This window comes from Caretta caretta, chromosome 14, assembly GCF_965140235.1.
Source record: "Caretta caretta isolate rCarCar2 chromosome 14, rCarCar1.hap1, whole genome shotgun sequence".
NCBI lineage: Eukaryota > Metazoa > Chordata > Testudines > Cheloniidae > Caretta > Caretta caretta.
The window spans coordinates 2218312-2238535 of record NC_134219.1 but is presented as its reverse complement, the minus strand read 5'-3'; the positions used below and the strand labels follow the sequence as shown (position 1 = coordinate 2238535).

Here is a 20224-nt window from a genome sequence, read left to right as displayed (position 1 = left end):
GTAACACAAAAACACACGCAGACAAGTGACAAATGGGGAGAATTTACATATACATACAAATCTTGCTGGTTTCTTAGGTGCTGGAGGTACATCAAGAATTTCAACGATATACAAATGGCACTGCTGGCGTAGCCACATTTTCCCGTCAGTGTCTGTCAGATACTGTAAAACTAACAGCTTGAAGAGAAATTCTGGAATTCCACTCTGGACCTAAGTGAATACCAAAGAAAGAGACATTAGAACAAAGAATGCAGGCACAGAAATTTATAGGCTTAGCAGAAATACACACACACACACGGATAATATCAATGTTTATATTTAATCATTTTTTTATATTTTTATCAGGGGTAATTTTCACAGTTGCAGGAAACTACGGGGGGGGGGGGGGTCAAACAATTATTTAATGACAGCTGATGTTGAAATTCAAAAAGCTAAAACTTTATAAACCATTAAAGCACAAATTGTGAACATCACGTGTCAAAATATACAAAGTAAACAACCTTAAATCAACAAATCATACTTGTTTTTACTGTTTGTTTGCTAGTCCATTGGTGGTAAGCCTAATTCCAAAGTCTAAATCACTGGATTTTGACTCTAAGAAGTTCTCAAGCAGCTGTTTCCTTGTTTTGCCTATCTGTAAATTCTGATTATTACTGTAGAAATATTTCTTCATCAGTTTGAGTGTGTGTACAGTGAAATAGACATTTACCCACATTTACCCATCAAAATCTAATCCTTCCAAGCCTACATTTTCCCCTTATATTTAAGCTTAACTGTTTTTTGGTTAGAAATAACATCTCCTAATAAAATACCTCACTTAGAAAAGACAGGAAACTTTTAAAGGAAAGATATCGAATACCCTTCATGATAGGTGAAGCTGTGATGAGGGGATATCAAAATGGAATATCATGGGTTTTTGCTGGTACTCACTGATGAGGTGATATCAAAATGGAATATCATGGGTTTTTGCTGGTACTGCAAGTGCAGGAAGGACAGGAGAGATCTCAGCACTTTGCTTTCATCCACGTGGGGTTCAATCAGCCTGATGGTTTTTAGAGGCACGCTAGTATCATGTAGTTTTGTCTTCAGTTTTTCATGTAGCCTCTTCACATACAGAGATTTTCCTGGGATCATTTTAAAAAAGGGGACATATTAATTCTAAGTGAGAGCTAGAAAACAAAAATATGTAGAAAAAATGGTGGACTGACATATTGGAAAAAAGTGGACAGCTACTTCCTAAATCCAGTCTGCCCCTTGATTATCTTACTAAGGATTTATTCTGAGAGGAGGAAAGGCCTGAATTTGCTTGGAGTGGTTGTTGGTGGCTCAGGAACTGAGCTGAAGCTGTCTCCTGCCATGGAATGATGCCTTTGCCCATATTTGGTGGATTCCATTAAGGAGTCTGGTGACAGATGTTGCTATTCATGATCTTTTCTTTAGGACTTACATAAACTATTTTCTGTTACATGGAGCTGTTTTTAAAAGTCAATCTCAGGTAAGACTGGCAGTTGGCAGGCAGGCTTCCAAGTATCTATGTCAAGTGTCCTCAAGTTTCCTCTCCTGTAGGCTTTTGGACATAAAACCCCTTTTTTGGGGTACAAATCAATTGCCATTGACTCAGCTGTACTCAGCTTCCACTGGGCGAGCTGAGGGAAAGGGGGCCCGGAGGGAGTTGGTTGCAGTTCCTAGATTCTTGGCTGGTTCCATGTCAGCCCCAGTCAGATGGGAGAATGTGGAGGTTGTTCTAATCCAGAGGTCAGCAACCTTCGGCACGCAGCACATCAGGGTAACCCGCACCGCTTCCAGCAGCTCCCTCTGGCTGGGAACGGCAAACCGCGGCCACTGGCAGCTGCGGGGGGCCGTGCCTGCGGACGGTCAACGTAAACAGAATGTCTCGCAGCCCACCAGCGGATTACCCTGATGGGCCGCATGCTGAAGGTTGCTGACCCCTGTTCTAATCTACCCCAGCTGGCTACAGCCATGAGAGGCCATAGCAGGAATGCCAGAGTGCAGCCCTTACCCTGGGTGCTGCAGGGAGCCTGGAGTCGGAGCTGGCTATGCCGGCTCTCCAGCCATTCTGGGCTTCATAACAGCAGTGAACCTGCTGCCTGCCAGCCCCTTTTGAGCCCCCTGAACCAATATGAAGGGACAGGAGTTCAGCAGGAAATCTAGGCCAAGGTCTTCCACAAGTGAAGCCATGGCTGCATCTACTGAAAGAACTACCCTGGGTTTCCAGTTTTTACCAAAGGATATAAATTTGTCCACTAGGCTCTGATCACTTCCTCAGAGGGATGCAGGAGTTTTCCATTCTGGATCCTAATCAGTATCTCTCGGGTAGGGCACTGTCAAGGCAGACGTCCCGGAGGGCGGGTGGAAGTACCTAGGCCTCATCACAGGGCTCCTGTACAAGTCTGAACTGCTTATAGTACATGCAGAAAAGGAAAGCCCACTGGTACCATGCTGGGAGAGAGGTCAGGACCCAGAAGTCACAAACATACTGGTTTTAAAGCAAAAGGTCATAAAAGCTTTTAGAATGACAGCGGAAGTCTAAAAGAAAGACCTAAAGAAGAGCTCAGCGTAAGCTCGAAAGCTTGTCTCCCTCACCAACGGAAGTTGGTCCAATAGATATCAGCTCTCCCACCTTGTCTCAGTGACAGACCCACACAGTCTCTCAGCTGTTGTGTTCTGTATGAGGCTCTAAAACTGCACACTCATCCAGATACACACATCACATTTATTTGCCTGACTGCACGTTTTAGTCTCAGCATTTCACAACCACTGCAGACTCTGTGGCCTAGGGCAGGGCTTCTCAAACTTCTTCTTTCTGAGGCCCACCTCAACAGGCTATAAAAACTCCATGGCCCACCTGTGCCAAGACTACTGGTTTTCTGCATATAAAAGCCAGGGCTGGCATTAGAAGGTAGCAAGCAGGGCAATTGCCTGGGGCCCCCCGTGAAGCTAAGCTGTTCAGGCTTCTGCTTCAGCCCTGAGTGGCAGGGCTCAGGGCCCCAGTCTTCAGCCCCATGCGGTGGGGCTTTGGCTTTCTGCCCTAGTCCCCAGCGAGTCTAATGCTGGCGCTGCTTGGTGGCCCCCCTAAAACCTGCTTGCGGCCCCACAGGGGGCCCTGGATCCCTGGTTGAGAACCACTGGCCTAGGGCACCTTACCTACGCCGGCTCTTTTGGAGGACACGATCCCAACGCACATGTTATCATTGAACACAGAAGCTGCTGACCCTGCTGGCTGCGTGACTTTGTAATGGTTCCTAAGGTACATCTGGATGTCCCGTAGTGGCTCCTGGGGGATCATGTGCACTTTGTACTGGCTGAAGACAGAAGGGATGTAGCTGTGCTCTCTCTCACAGTCACACAGGATCACGAGGCAGTAATTGTCCTGGTGGGGCTGCCGGCACAGGTTCTGAAACAGCTTCTCCAGCCTGTAGCTGACATCGTAGCTCAGCTCCTCTGCATAGAGCATGGTGTAAATCTTCTCCCCTTTGCAGCCCGGCGTGAGGCACCGCCGCAGGAAGAGACCCACTTGCTCAAAGTCAGTCTCTGGGGTGCATAAGAGCACCTCAGCGTAAGTGGGCAGGGCTTGGCGCGGACTATGCATGTAGATGGCCAGTGCTGAAGTCAGCAGGTCGGAGCGAGGGCAGATGACGAGGTTGGGCCTGCCAACGTGCAGGCCTCGTGGGAGAACTCGAGTGACACTTTCCTTCTCCAAATCAGCCAGACTGGCCAGACAACTGCCGAGGGTATTAATATCCCAACAGCCCGGAAGGAATGAGCTCATGTCCGCTATGTACAAGCCCCAGACTTGCTGCAGCTGTTCAGTCAGGTCTCTCTCACTGCACAGCAGCTCCCGCAGATCAGAAATATTCTTCCTTGATCTTTCAGACACCACGTGCTTGGAGGCCATACGCACATCCTGTCTGGTGCAGTTGTGTTTTATGAATGAGAGCATCATTAAGGCATTCTTGCTGGGCTGCAGCATTCCAAGTTGTCTGCATAGGTAAACCAACTGCTCAGAGGTGTAGTAATTCAGGTAAAAATACTGAGATCGCTTCTCAGACATGAAGCATTTCCATTTCTCTAGGAACTTCTCCATCTCCCTGCAGAGGTCCAGGAGCATCGCCATCATGTCTCCTGTTCCAAAAAGCTGTCCGACGAGTTTCAGACAGAAGTCCATGCTAATACACACCTCGCTCGTGGGTGAGCAGTACACGCTGGCAATCCAGGATCGGAAGAGCATGTTCCCAGCTGAATAAAGGTCTATAAAGGACAGTGCAAGTCTCTGGACATTAGAAAACACCTGTGTGGGGGACAACAAAAAACAGTGAGAAACCGATTTTACAGGGACTGTTGAGGCTAAGGTGCTTCTTCCCAGCTGTGAATCAACATGTCTATCTTTAATTAAAAGGGAAAGGGACAGAATTTGGGAGCTAGTGAAAGGTGCCTAGATTGACAGTCCTGGAGACTGAAGGCCCTAATGGGGCTCACAGCTGTCCTGCAGGGATTACCAGAATTCAGTCTCCATGGCCCCAGTCAAACCTTGACCACTCTGCTGGAACAGCCAACAAGGGGATCAGGTGTTATGTGGACAGCTATCTGCTACAGGTTGGAATGAGACCTGCCAACTCACTCCACACAGGCTGGAGAACGGGGGATAACACCTCTGGTTCAAACACCAACCTGGTCCACATTCAAATAGGAGAAAAGGAGGAGGACAAAGGCTTCGTATCCCGTTATCAATCCCTGAAGCAGTCAGTCCCACCTCTGCAACTTTTAATGTTAATTGACTGTTTAAAAACTGACATGGTAAGGTTCCAGTCTAACCTCCAGCCCCAGGAGAGCAGGAAACACCTTGAACATGGAAAGTAGCTATTGAAACCTGACCTCAGAAAATTTCTCCACTTCCATGCCCTGGTCTCCCTTTCCTGACATCAGCATCAGCTTGTTCAGCAGCTCCCGGAGCTCCTCCAGGGAGTATTGTCGCATCTCTTCACTGTCACCATGGCTCTCCGGGAGGCTGAGGAACAGGACAGTGTCCAGAGAAACCTGCCAGTGAATACGAATCATTAGTGCAAACACATTTTATTTTCATCTTCACTGGTTTATACAATGCTCATAGACAGCTGTGGAGAGCTTTCCTGTCTTGCCACCTGTAACTAGGAACACAGAGGGCAGTGCTACACGCTAAGAGAGGCTGGACAAGGGGGTGAGAGAGCTACAATTACCTAGGAAACAAAGCATCAGGTGTTAATTAGAGATCAGCAGCTTAGGACAGTAGCAGAAATCTGTCAGCACAGGGTGGACTCGATAGGAAAAGCCTTTAGCCTCCCCACATGATCTGTCTGCTGCTTCTACTGTCACACAATAACCTTTGCTACACGATGGAATTGAGCTATTGCTGGAAACAGTTTTACCACAATAGGTCTCTCTGAACTGGCACCAAAAATAGTTTAAGTGGCATTGGAGACAAGACAAAACCTCTTTCAATACTGTTCCAGACAGCTGGACTCTTTTTGCAGGATTAGTGCTCTTTGCTAGCTGCTGCACTGTAAAGCTAGCCAGTCAGGATAGATGGACAGACAGACGGATGGGGCAAAAAGGCTTTGAACACCGGGACAGTGCACCCTGCAGGCAGGTGAGCGAAGTCCCACCTTCTGACCCTCTGGCGGTGCTCTGATGACGTATATTCCTTTGCTGTTGATTGTAGTTGCTAGCGATAAAGATGACAGTTCCACGGATCCATGGCTCTCTTTCACTGTTTTTAACCATTCCAGGTGTCGAGCAGAATCACACTACAGGGAGAAGAGGGAAGTAACTCAGATTACTCCAATTCACTACTTCACTTTGTCTGCCAGTTCACACAGTGAGATCATCCTAAACACTGGCATGTCCAACAGAGGTCATGACTGACAGAGTTGCCAGCAAGGGCGAAGGAGGAGAAGGGAGTTGTTGTCAGTCATGGAATAATCCCCCAGTAACATGCAGGGTGCCAGAGCTTTTAAAAGTTGACATCCCGGGACATACAATGAGCAGACTGCTAAGGGGTCTGACTATATTACACCCCAAAGAATATCAAGTCTTATCAACCGCAGCTCATATGGTAGGTAAGAGCCTGCACTGCTCTAAAGCCTCTTGTTGTACATAGGTACACAGGGATGAATTAGCATACAGCAGCAGCTTAGGCTCAGGATCACTTTGCTTCAGTTAATTAAAATGAGAAACATAACAGGTATTTAAAAGAGCTGCATCTACATTCTCATATACTGCCCGTAGGAATGCCAGCCTGTACGTCAATCCCCCAGCTGTATTATAAAACTGGAGGGTAACAAGATGAACTGAGGGATCACTACTGCGAGATTTACCAGTTTCTTGGGTAGGTTCTCATCACTTTCCAGGGCTTTCCACAACTTCTTCAAGCACTGCATGAACTCCTCAAACCCCGACTCCCGCTTCAGCTCATACAGCAGGGAGGAGTAGCCTAGCACAGCATCATGGAAACAAGCCACGCGATCCACATCCATGTCATTCTCCCCCGCTGAGATGGAGGCCAGGTCCACAAACACCTTCAGCTCATTGATATCTTAGGGAAATGGACAATGGGGTTCAACGCTATTTTGTTTCATCTCGTTCTGCAACAAGATGCCAGCATGCTTAAGCCACGGAGTCTATAAAATCATCCCCTAGAAGCATCTCAGTGCAGACCTCTCCGCTTTCTGCTGCAAGCTCTCACTCCCGATAGCTTCACTGGATGATCCTTCCGCATTACCCACATCCTTGGTCCTTTCTTTTCTAACAGGAGTAAACTGTGGAGGGGAGCAACAGCAGGGAAGGAAACAGAACTCTCTACTTATGGGGAGGGAAAGGGTAAGTACTTGGCCTGACGGATAGAGAATTAGTGAGGCCACTCCTGTAATTGTTAAATAAGAGCGATGGTCTTTGTTCTCTCAATTAATAAGCAACCTGCACTGAGTGTATCAGCATTGCAATCTCTGATAGCTAGCAATGGCATCAACCAGCAGGTGTCAGACAGTGTACCAGCATTTGTCAAATCCTTCCAATAGTATCAAAGTGTATTCTATCTTCTGGGGGCCACTGCCCAGAACTTTTCAAATCCACATACATAAGGGAAGCTCCGTATGAGATAGGTCAGTTCTACCTCAGCTTAATATGGTTATCAGATGGGTCAGGACCTCCTCAGATCCCGAGAAGATGGCATCACCCCTCCATCACTTGTGCCTTTGCCTGCCCAATTCCCAAAAGCAAACAGGAGGAGGACATTTATTTTACCTTCCAGAGCCTCTTTGACCCAGTTGATGAAGTCCTTCCTGAGTGCGAGTTCCTCAAGGCACCTACGACGGGGCTCTGTGATCCCCTGCAGCCGTTCCTTAGCACGCATCAGAGCGGAGCTGATGGAGTCCAATTTTTCTTTCTTAAAGGATTCAAAACTTTCCGTCTGCAAAGCATATGGATCAAAAAGAATCCACAATTTAATAATGGTCAATAAAACTTCCTCCTGGTGGGGGAATGAAGGAGGAACCCCTCTCCCACACCTGAAACAGAAGCATCAGATATTAATCAGCATGTGGCAGCTATGGTCTAGCGGATGGAACTCAGGGCTGGGAGTCCACAGACCCGAGTTACTCTGCCACTGAACCCCTGTGCTACTCTGAGTAAGTCATTTCACCTCTGTGCACCTCACCTACCTGATCTGTAAATGGGATAGTAATGCTTAGTCACCTTTGTAAAGTGCTTTGAGATCTATGCAAAGCATATTATTAATTATTATTATTATTTTAAAGGAGACTGCACAGTGCCTGGCCTCAGTAAAGCTGTTCGGAGCCAAACATTATACCTGCCAAACAGAGAAAGACTTACAACGGGGTTCAGATTTACAATGTCTTCCTAAGCAGTGTCTGAACAGTGGTTGGTTTAAAGTGAAATACTCACAAAGTTCAATAACATCTGTAGGATTCTGAAGTCACCGGAGAGGTTTAAGCCCTCTTTGACCTTGGCAATGACCTTAGCAGAGTCGAAAGCTAAGTGCAGTTCATGGTACTGCTGGATTTGCTGAAGCCGTTGTCCTATCCATGCTCTGTTGTCTACTGGGTCAAGCTTGCACATGATCTGAAGGTCAGTGCTGATCTGCTCATAATGGCTTGTAAAATCGTTGAATATAGCGTCTACCTCAGCAAACGTGAGCTTTCCGGATTTCAGCTCATTATACAGTCTTTTATATTCATGGTAACAAGGAGAGAATAATTTATCATGAAGATTCAATATAGGAATAATCTGCCCTTCCGAATCCTCATATTCCTCCATCATCATTTGGGCTGCCCTCTCCCAGCAGAGCTGGAAGATGTGACTGTCCTTGTATCTGTGCATCATCTCAGCCACCTTCTTCAACTCTGGGCTCAGGTTGTAATATGTTTCTTGGGTGCCCTCCATGGGAAAGTTCAGCTCTCTCACATCCACAACTTCAGACAGTTCTTTTGTGTCCAGATTTTCGTGATACTTCTCCTCAACTTCAACAATATCCACTTTAAACAAAGAAAGTCAAACATCAGTTTGCAATTTCTTTTACCCTATTCTCATATTCCAGCTCTCTTGACCAGACACTGAATGATTCAGTACCACAAAACATCAACCTCTTAGATCCCTAGACGTATCAATCCCTTAGTAACATGAAGTACACAAAACACTTCTTCTCCTGCTCTTCCTATTGCAAGTTTCTTCACTGACTTTTTTCAGCCTCCTCTCCCTAATTGTTGCTCGTCTCATTCCCCACTTTTTGTCCAATCCAGTAATTACTGGACAAAATCATCTCTGCTGGAAACCCTCAAAGATCTCACTTCAAAGTGGTCCCCAAAAGAACATACCTTTTATAAATGCCTGCACCTTCCTGCACATGTCCAGAAGAGTTCCTACCCAATTTCTCTCTCTCTTTAGAGAGACTATTTCTTCCCTTCTCCACACTAGAACTTTTTCCAGATCATTCTGCTGCTGCTTTTTCTCTTGGGATGAGAGATGCTTATGCTCTGAAATGAAAATTGTCAATAATCACCAAGAAAACCCCATACTGTGGGGCAGAAGAAGAGTACTCATCTCCTCCAAAAATGATACACTTCAGGAGGTGATGCTGCTGCACATCAGTAATGAAAAACATGGAGCTGGGAGCACCATATAAAAACACCCTCCAGAATTATCAGAGTAGGCCTAGAGCCCATCCCCCTTTAAACACACAGGCATGCACACTTACGTAATTCCCATATGCAAATAAACTGTTTCTGGCGCTTTATAATAAGCTCCAAACGTTTTACTAGGATACTTCCATTCAGGAGGTTTTCAGCAACATTTGTGAACACAGAGTCAGCCACAGCCGTTAACTTCTTAGCAGCATCAGTAAGTTGTTCCAGGATCTTCCCATCTGTTCCTATCAGAGAAACAAAGGATTTAAATCCTGAATCTTTCCTCCTCCTTCCTAGTTCTGGGCTTTTGGAGGCAACTATTGCTATATGGAAAAGAAACACACTTTATGGCTCTTCTTTTCACCATGACCTAACTGTAAAGTCTGTAATCTTGTTGTGTTGCACCAGTACCACCATACTAACGATATACATCATTCATTAGTCACCCACAAATACCCATGATCTAAACTGAGACATCTTGATACATCGTCCACTGACAGACAGCACAGTGCAAAAATCCAACCCCCATTCCTAGGATGCCATCCCCGGGGAAAAACAAAAAAGCCCCACTTCAATACCTGAAGCAACTGTCTTGTCCGTTTCTCATTTACCATAAGGTCTCAAATTTTCATCTCCTCCCCAAATCCACGTTTCGAAAACCGAAACTACAGTAGATTTTCCTTTATCCATAGACCCTGTGATTCCCTCTTACAGTACAAATCCCGGACAAGACTGCACTGGGGTTAACACAGAATACTTCCTGGTTACGCATATAGGGTTTTCCTATGAAATTTAGACAGTTCATTAACTTTTGCTCTCCAACATCCAATCTAACTATTATGATTTATTATATCAACTCAATCTCAATCCTCCTTCCATTTGTTACTATGTACCATGGAGGAAAGAGTGGGAACATCTCTTTCACAGTCTTCCAATATAAATTTCACATAAAACTGTACCATTGAAGTTGAAAATATGCTTGATGTCAGACCACACAAGCAGATGATGCAAAACCTCATCAAAGTCATCCATAGGTTCCCCACTCTTGCTGCTTGGCCATGATTTCGTGATAACTGCTGACACAAGCTTGCCAAATTTGTCCAGGTTGTAGGAAGAGACCAGATCAAGCAGATTACCCTCAGACTGCTTAAGACACAAAGGGATGGGGGATGCACAAGGATGTGAGTAAATGGCATTTGTCCACCTTACACATTCATAAAGGGCTGTGTCATTTAGTAGGGTTCCAGGGCTGGGTGCTGGGTGATATAGATTCATAGATATTAAGGTCAGAAGGGACCATTAGGATCATCTAGTCTGACCTCCTGCACAATGCAGGCCACAGAATCTCACCCACCCACTCCTGCAAAAAGCCTCTCATCTATGTCTGAGCTACTGAAGTCCTCAAATTGTGGTTTAAAGACTTCAAGGAGCAGAGAATCCTCCAGCAAGTGACCCGTACCCCATGCTACAGAGGAAGGCGAAAAACCTCCAGGGCCTCTTCCAATCTGCCCCGGAGGAAAATTCCTTCCCGACCCCAAATATGGCAATCAGCTAAACCCTGAGCATATGGGCAAGATTCACCAGCCAGAAACCCAGGAAAGAATGCTCTGTAGTAACTCAGATCCCTGGATGTATTGGATAAAAAGCACCTTCTTTGCTGACTTACGTTCCAAGCATGTTGCCTTTCAAGTGGCTGGCACAGTGGATGGCAAAGAGGCTGTGATGGCAAACACCAGTGAAGGTGTTAAAAGTATTTCTTCCTTGGTCCCTTTGCACATACTAACCCCTTACATTCCTGATTTCTTCTCAACATTTCGCTTTTCTAAACCAATTGTTCAAACATCAATTCAATGTACAATTTTATTTAGGTCTCAACCAACACCACTGACAGCTAGCAGGTCATACGTTCAGGAGGTTTTTAGGTGTACCTGTATCTGAGATTCCCACTTGAGAGAACGCATATTACCTGGCATGCAGCATTAACTGCTTCCATGGCACAGTTTTCAAAAGATTTGCCAACGGAATGGTCCAGTGTTTCGAATTTGTCGTGGTGATGGCAGTAGGCTGCAATTTGTCGAACTGGTCGTTCCTGTTGGGAAAGAACAGAAAATATTTCTCATTGATTTCATGTTTTAAGATTGTGTCCTCTGAAAACATGAAGAGGGAGGGGAATATTTTGAGGCAATAATAATAAAAACAAAAAAAACCCCACAAGATGAAAAGGTCAATTTTCTATTATTTATTTACTCTGCTCCCAATAGGAGTAAATACAGCCACCAGCACTCCACTATTTCCTTTTGGCTAGATGTGACAGGTAGCGGAGAGGTGTGGCATGAAGAGAGAGAGAAAGAAATATTTGGCCATTTTCACTATATACTGATATTTAATAATTAAATCTGTTTCCATCCCTCCAAAGCAGGTTTCTGGGTAAGTATCAGTTCCACATAAAGCTGTCGAGTTTTAAGCGTTTAGGAGCTTGGGAGAAAAATGCCTCTGTTTTTTTCCAGTGAAGCACCCACAAGATTCACGTGCTGACAACACCACTGCTGCACCGTGTAAAAACAGAAATTTAAAAATAAAATTTTTAATTAAACTTGACATTTCTGAAAACTGGCAGGAAGGAGCCTCTTAATGGAAATGTAGCATTCAGGACCCCAACAGTACAGGAATAAACAAAAAATTATAATCAAGTTTCAGTTTTGTGGGAAGGTTGGCTTACAAGAACGAACAGCTTTTGGTGTTCAGTAGTCACACAAAATGCTGACTGTAAATTCTCTGGAGTTTTAAAATTAATATTAAAGCCAGGAACCAGCTCATCCTAGTCCACACAGAGTCACGCAAGTTGGTCAACAGGTGGGCTGGAAATGTCCCTTGTAATTACAACTTATTTTTAAACTACTACTAACAGAAATATTTCTAACCATGAACTCTCAGAATGCCATGACGAGTATAAGAAACCTGCAGCCATCACTTCCTGCCTAGCACAGTGATCTTACCGATTTAGATAGTAAATTTTTCAGACCAGGGACTGTCTCTTCCTCCCGGTATGGCTCTTTACAGTATCTAGCACAACAGGGCTCCTATGTGCTACCATTACACAAATAAAATAATAAACAACAATAATAATAAATAATAATGGTAGATACAAAAATATTTTACACCTCATTTTGACAGAACTAAATAAAATATTTAGCCTGTCCAAATTTTCCAGTTTTCTTTGAACCACCAGCTAATAGCCACTGCTAGAGATGAGACAGCAGAAATACAGGAGAGATCAGGACGACAACATAGCAAAAGTTTATGCCCAATTTCATAGACCCTTTAGAAATGTTTTTTATAACAGAAGTGGTTATAGTCATTTGAACAAGCCAATGCAAAGAGCCGAATGTTTTAAGTCAATTTAGGTTCTAGTAGCAATATGCAAGGGTTGGTTCAATAGGTTCTAGCTATTATCCCTTGAGCTTTAGAGACACGCACGTGTAATGAATGAAATCTCCAGTTTCTTGGTACCTGTTTAATTCTCCCTTCCAGAACTGAAAGTAAAGTTTTCTTCCACTCCTCAGTGAAGCATTCATCAGGAAAGCTTATCCTCACAAACTGGTTCCATACCTAAAAAATAAAAATGAATACAGAGTGCAATCAAAACTAAAAGCAATCCGGGAAAGAAATCAGAGTGATTAGAAAAGGTCACTCATCTTCTATACCAGTAATGTCCAACCTGTGGCCCTCCAAGGCAACTCTTAAGAAAGTTTATATTTGATTATGAATTGAGTCTATGCTCCCTCAGCTGCATCCTACCATTTTTAAACGTAAGAGTCTGAGTCAGTCTCATCACAGCACGGAGGAGGCAGGGAGCCCTACTTCTCCTGAAGCTGCAGAAACAGCTCTGGTGGGAGCCAGGCGTGTTCTGAACAGCTACTGTCCCTTCCCTACTGTAGCTGAAGCTGACTGTTGTCAAGGGCAAAAAATCAGGGGGCTGTAACTTGTTGCTTTGTTGTTTGTTCACCTGAAAGGCTGTGGGATGCCCCAAGAGAGCAAGATAGGAGCTTGAATAGTTTTGAAAGAGGCTAGAGAGCACCCAGCATGGCTGCCCTCTCCCACAGAGCCACTCAGGACAGCCCAGGAGAGGGGAAGAAGAGAAACCAAAGCAGCACCCAGTTACAACTTCCCAATTCTCTGCCACAGCTCCGGTTAGGGAAGCGTGGGGAGCTGCTCTAACCTGTGCCAGCGGACAAGCGTTCCCTAGACACCATAAGCCACCTGAGGATAGCCAGAGCACAACACAGTCTAGCTTCTCCTTCTCCCTGCCTCAGACACGCCTCTTCTGAGGAGAGGCAGGAAGCAGATCAAACTGGCTCTGTGACCAGAGAATTCCCTCATGCCAGAGGGATTCCCATCTGGGCTAATTGTGGGTAGCTTTTGCTTCCTGGAGCAGCACTGAGTGCACCAAGGACAGAATCTGGCCCCAGGTACTGATTGGTGCCCCTTGACATTTCTGAAAGCATACCTTCAGCCCTCAGGCTGAAAAGTTTGGATGCCACTGCTCTATACCCTCTCAATGATGCACCAGTCGCACCCACCAAAAAGTTGGTGTAACTAACCAGCGTAACCCAATGTGTCGTCTAGGGAGGGATGTACCAAAGTGCTACATTCAAGAACACAAACCGTAAGTTCATCAGGAAACCTGAATGTCACAAATGAATGTCCTTGCAGTAAGTACTGCTTTAACACCTCCCGAAACCAGTTTCTGGTGGCTGACAGAGCTCTTTGGAGCACTTCTATCACTGGAATCTTCTGCATGGTTTTGTCTCTTGAACCCTGTTATACAGGAAAGAAAAAAACAACTATTCTAAGCAGCAGAGCAATATACCTCTGGTTTAAACATAATGCATTATAGGTCTAAAACATAACACTTTAAAGCACCACCCAAGCAACAAAACCCTGTTGCTTGTGGAGTACAAGAGAGAGGAGGATTGGAAGATCCACGTTCGAGAGTGCTCACTGGTCTCCTTCCTGGGCCTGACGGAACTTAGGTGACAGCATGGGATGGGGAGAAAAAGTGAAAAGGAAATCACACTATGAGACTACCTCTGCAATGTCCCCAACTAGACTGGGAGAATGAAACCAAGGCTCATAAAAGCGACATAAAAATAAACTATATGAACATCTATATAGTGAAGTGATATGGATCACAAGGCAGGTCAGAAAGTGATATTTTAGAGAAAAAAGCTACAGAAGTATAAAACTAGACCCTAAGTACAGTAGTTTATACTTCAAAAACAAAATTATGCAGCTGGATCTCAGAAGAACAGGTACTATTTTGAAAAGGTCAGAAGAATCAAAGTAATTACATGGTCGTGTGTCATTCTGGAAAGCAGTTTTGTTACAGGTTTTGGGCTTTTTTTTAGTAGAGACAATTTACATCAATCAAAATGAGCTCTAGAAAACAATATAAAAATACAGTCACCGTCCCACATCTATTCTAAACAACAAATACTATTATTTATCTAGCACTCACATCCAAAGGTTCTAATCTAGAAATCCTTGAAATGATCTCAGCATTAGTAGCAGGTAACTTGTAATATTTTAACTCTTTTGTTCTCAGGCAAATCATCTGATGAAGTTTTAGGCAGATATGCAAGCAGGATTTCCAAGAGTTCACTTGCAGCATCCTAATTAAGGAGAATAAAGAAATGAAACAAATTTCTCAGTGTAGTATTTCTGAAGCACAAGGACATTTCAAATCCTTTCAGGTTATCAAAAGAGAACGAGAATTTTAAAAAAAAAAAATCAAAAGAACCAGGGGGTTTTATGGGCAACTTACGGTTAGGTCAGAGAGCTAACCTGTTCCAGATAGAACCTCACTTCGCAGGCGAGGCATAGTTCAGTGTCAAAGACAAAAGGGGAATTAGGCTTTAAGAAGAGTGTATTGAAGCCTTTCATTTACCTGTGCTGATTACGATCCAGGACATGCAACAGCGTTTCTAAAAGTTTCTCTATCATCTGGGAAAGCAAGACACAAAAATTAAACCACAGCACTAGCAATTGTCCTAAAATTGGCCCAGACAACTGTAAACGCAGAAAATATAGAGAAAACATATAGGTTTAAGGGCTTAATTTTAATCCAAATTATCACGGACACAATACGTAACATTAAAAATCCTGGTGGGATTTTCAGTAATCACTAGTGCCCAATTTCAGAAACCTTGAAGGGGCCTGGTTTTCAGAACATTCTAAACATCCACCTTCTGCAAACCAGGTTCCTTTAGGTTTTTCATGTTCAGCATACAAAAACTGAGCCACCCAAGATTAATCATCACTTCTGAAAATGTTGGCCCCTGACTTTTGAATTACACCCATAAGGTAAATCCAACAGGAGGAAGAAGTAGATTCAGCAGTTTTCATTAACCTTTTCAAATGTGTGACAATAAACTTCATCTTTTCCTCTGAATTACATAGCAGGGGCAGGAATGTCCCCAAGGCATTATGGCCTAGAGGTTAGAGCACTGGACTGGGACTGCAGAGACCTGATTCCATTGCTGGTTCTGCCCCTGGCCTGCTGGCTGACCTTGGACAAGTCACTTCATAGAATAGAATCATAGAAATGTAGGGCTGGGAGGGACCTCAGGAAGTCATCGAGTCCAGCCCCTTGCACTGTGGCAGGACCAAGAACACCTAGACCATCCCTGACAGGGGTCTGTCCAACTTGGTTTTAAAGTTCCAATGACAGGGACTCCACAGCCCTCCTTGGGAGCCTGTTCCAGAGCTCAATTGCCCTTATAGTTAGCAAGTTTTTCCTAATATCAAACCCATATCTCCCTTGCTGCAGATTAAGCCCAAAACTACTTGTCCTACCTTCAGTGGACATGGAAAATAATTGAGCACTGTCCTCTTTATAACAGCCCTTGACATATTGGAAGACTATCATCAAGTTGTTCCTCAGTCTTCTTTTCTCAAGGCTAAACATACTCAGTTTTTAAAATTTTCCTCAAAAGTCAGGTTTTTAGAAACTTTTATCATTTCCCCCTCTCTGTGCCTCAGTTTCCCCACCTGCAAAGCATTCTGAGAACTACGAAATGAAAAGTTGTACATAGGTACTATCCCTAACTTCACTGGTTTCTACAACAATCATTTTTAAAAATCCTGCAAATTAATATTCACAAATTGCAGCCATATTCTCAGTCATTTTGCAACTCCAGAGAAGGTCCAGCTTATTATGATTTCTGCCAAGGCTAAATAGATTTGCATAAACAATGCATCATTTACATCTGTAAATGTAAGTTTTCTACACTAGCTTATCCACTGTCCTGTTTTATATGAATACAGATCTACTGTAATCAGTACTGACATGGAATAAAAATAAAAAAATAAATAAAAACCACACACCAAAAGGTGGCATGTCAAATGCAAAAATTACCAATCTTACAGTGAGCAACATATATCCATTTGAACTACAGGTCAACATTTTTCAGACAGATGCAGAATAATATATCAAAAATTGATTTGTTCCACACACTAGCTAGATTCTCAGTACCCAATTCAAATCATAAGGCCTGGAGGGGAAATTCAATACTTTAAGAAAATAATGTTCTCCAACCCTTTTATGTCCCAGTCCATATAAGCCAGAAATGACTCCCAATAAAGCAGTTGGGGCAGATTTTCAAAGATATTTAGGTGCCAAAAGTTGAAAATAGCTGCCTAGTGAGATTTTCAAAAGCTCCTAAACAGGTTAGGCACCCAACTCTCACTGATACAATTGATTTTACCATTACTTGGTTAAAATAGTCAGAAGACAAACCTCCGAACTGTGCAATGTAATCTTGGTGTTCTGCAACCTGTGATAAATTCCTAGAAGGCAGTCCAACAGCTCAACAGATAAATCAGTCAAAAATTCTGCCAAGTCCTGCAGAGGCAGCAAGCTGATCCATGACCTGACCAGTGTTCTGTCTACTTCTATCAAGTGCTTCTTTCCTTTCATCAGCTGCAGTAGGGCCCTGCTGAACAGAAAGAAAAAGAAAAATGGGGGAGGAGGGCTGTGAATTATACAGAAGACTGGGACAGAACACGGAAAAACTAACAAAAAGAGACATCTCCTTTGGACTCTGGTGCCATCTGTATTCAAACCTGATGTCAGGGAGAATTAAAAGGACATACTATTCATAAACATACACACACACTCTCTCTCTCCAAAAATAGGTGCTTTTATATTTGAGCCAGATTCTGTGCTGGGACCCTGGGAAACTGCTCTAACTTATGGCAGCCTTATTGAATGCTTATGGGCTGCTCCACAGCCCAGAACTGCTGGAGCACAGAACGCTCCAGCCATTCCCTGCTCCCACTCTTGGAACACCCCTATGCTGGGAGCTGAAAAAGGACTGCAGCCCTGGGCTGCATATATCAGTCCCATATTGCTCCCGCACCAAGGAATTCCCTTGGGGGCCCTTCTCACTCCTTTATTGCACTAGAGCAATATAAAGGGCCCAAAGGAGGGAGGGGGAGACAGAATCTGGCTACTAGTGGTTTACATGAAAGACATTTTAAACAGCATTTAACTTTTCAGACGAGCAGGGAAAGTCTGCTCAGAGCCTGGATTGACCACTATGGCACTCAATTTAACAGGGATAGTGCCATGTTCATCCCCTTGACAGCATGGAGTGCAGCTCCTCCTGCCCTTCCTTGGAGATTTCACATCAGCAGCAGCCTCTTTACACTACTACGCACTGTAAGACACCATGCTTTTGCTCGCAGCACTAATAAAACCCCAGAAAACACATAATTCCAGCATGCACTGCAGCTACATTCAACATCTTACACGTCATAATGACTCATGCACCGTTTCTTTCTTTTAAGCCTCTTTATTTAATTAGAACTCATCAAAAAGTATCTGAAATTGTTAAGAATGTACATTTGTGATGCTTGAGTTAAGCACTAAGAAAGAAATCCTTTGAGAAATTAAGACATCTATCTAATGGGTTATGTTTCGGTCACATAAGATTTAAAGCAACCTTGACAGAAGAACCTAGGAAAAAAATCGGGATTTCTCCACACATGCACGATTACATATCACAGTCACCAAGCTTACAGCATTCAGTTCAATGCATGCACGCAATGCAGATACTCTGCCTTCTTCTATATTCCCCATATGGTAAGGTGCACTCGTGGACTTTCAGCCTAAAACATTAATAAGAATAAAAGATGTATTCATATACCCCAAACCACCGACGGTGATGTAGTATATTGTTTAGCTAACTGAGCTAAGCAGCCAAGACTTTTAAGCAACGGGGACATCATCAGTTATAAAGCACTTCAAAAACTAAGTAACTCTGGAAAACTCACTTTTTATAAGACTCCTCCTGTTTCTTCCTGAACTCAAAGAATAGAAGACCTTCCAGTCCTGCCCAGATCTCTTCAGATTTAAGGTGACTATCCACCATCATGCCTTCATCAGAGTCAAAGGAAGGAGTGAAAAAGTGCAGAACAGGGAGGATACACACCCACTGGTCAACTTGCTCATCGATGCATCTCTGGCACAAGCGGCTCAAGTATTGTTTCATGCTAGAATGGATAAGAGATCATCCATGTTAGGAATGGCTAGTAAATATGTTTGTCACACAGTTTTGGGCACAAAAGTAAAAATCTCAGGGGTGCTGCCTGAGCAAGTACATATTTACAAATGACATTTTATTACAGCAGCTTGCAACCACCTCCTCAGAAGGGGCGTACAAGTGAAGGACTAGAAAGCAGCTGTAACCTTGTCTCTCACTTCACAAAATCTGCTGATAGGACTACAGTTGTGGAAACTGACGCCTCCTGTCCCAATATTACAACTGAAAAACAGAGGCAAGGTTTTACTACACACATCTGTGATCACTATAACTATTTGAAACATCTCATACAGTAAGTGCCAGCTTGAAGGCACTGGGAAAGCGTGTTCCTTAGAGGGAAATGTCTGAAGACAGTGGTTGAGTATACCATTCTGCAGAAGGCAGTTAAGAAGAAATAAATGAGTCTTTCAACTAATCATCAAAGGACTTTCACAGACAACAAATGCTGAGAAATGGGAAGAGGGAGAATACAGCACCCGAGAATGTAATCAGATGGTAAATAAACAAACTTCCATACCATCTTCAGGCCATCTGTAAAATGATTTTAGTCTGTGCCAAATTTCCTCCAGCCTGCAACCAAACTCTGGGTGGATTTGGGAGTTGGGCATGCCATTGTGGTTATCAGTGCATATAGCCACTCTATCTCAGATCTTCCCTCTCCAACTTCCTCAAGCCCCCAAAACATCTTCCACACACAAAAAAGCCCCACGCCAAATGAATGAGAGGATTTAAAAAAACTCTGAGGGAATTAGCAAGCTAGTTTCTGTTTTTATTAAAAATACCACAGCATGACTGTTCTGCATACCTTGCTGACTGATACACACTTCAGTTCCATCCAATCCAGATAAGAAAAGTGCAAGACGAATATACATAGTTAAAGGCTGCCTCTGCTTAAAAGTATTTTCATAAGTTTAGTCATTCCACACATCCACTAAATGCTACACCCTCACCTTACACACCCCAAAACTAATAAAATACCTACTAAGAAACCACTGAAAACACTGCCTTGTTATGATTCATTTCCTGGAGTAGGATTTCTTGTGGCTTCTGCTCCAAACACAGAAGGCTGCATACTCGACTCAGATCCTCTTTGTTTGTTGGAAGTCCATAGCGTTCACCCAATACAACACTGATCAGCCCTAGTCCCAACCGGCTCTTCACTGTCACATCGTTGGTCGGAGCGTTAGCACTGTTCCGATCAAGAAATGGCTGAGCTACTTTTCTCAAGTAGTCCACCAGTAACTCCTTCACCTAAAACAAAGGGAAAGGGGTTAAAAAGGCACATAATCCAACTGCATTGATCAACTTTTTTTTTTTCCCCTAAAAAGGGGTCATCACTATCTCTTTCCCACTATTCCTCAGATAGCTATCAGAGCGGTATCCAATGGTATCAATGATGATTGTCTTATTGCAGGGCAAAGGTTT

The 20224-nt window shown here is 43.7% G+C and overlaps 1 protein-coding gene across 5 annotated transcripts in view; it reads right to left on the bottom strand.

The window, feature by feature from the left end:
• The window catches only part of RNF213 (ring finger protein 213), a 99547-nt gene that overhangs the window by 43518 nt on the left and 35805 nt on the right, over positions 1–20224 (bottom strand). For 3 of the 5 annotated variants that reach the window (XM_075119165.1, XM_075119166.1, XM_075119163.1), the window contains 19 exons: positions 19782–20050; positions 18531–18749; positions 16993–17191; positions 15142–15197; positions 14713–14866; positions 13860–14012; positions 12705–12803; positions 11161–11283; positions 10154–10340; positions 9266–9439; positions 8886–9044; positions 7957–8546; positions 7297–7462; positions 6372–6589; positions 5661–5801; positions 4894–5055; positions 3166–4309; positions 931–1124; positions 58–210 (listed from right to left, as the gene is read on the bottom strand). In XM_075119165.1, the coding sequence (XP_074975266.1) occupies positions 58–210; positions 931–1124; positions 3166–4309; positions 4894–5055; positions 5661–5801; positions 6372–6589; positions 7297–7462; positions 7957–8546; positions 8886–9044; positions 9266–9439; positions 10154–10340; positions 11161–11283; positions 12705–12803; positions 13860–14012; positions 14713–14866; positions 15142–15197; positions 16993–17191; positions 18531–18749; positions 19782–20050 (4560 nt within the window). The remainder of the gene's footprint in view (positions 1–57; positions 211–930; positions 1125–3165; positions 4310–4893; positions 5056–5660; positions 5802–6371; positions 6590–7296; positions 7463–7956; positions 8547–8885; positions 9045–9265; positions 9440–10153; positions 10341–11160; positions 11284–12704; positions 12804–13859; positions 14013–14712; positions 14867–15141; positions 15198–16992; positions 17192–18530; positions 18750–19781; positions 20051–20224) is intronic. The other 2 variants (XM_048818842.2, XM_075119164.1) reach the window with 2 other exon arrangements.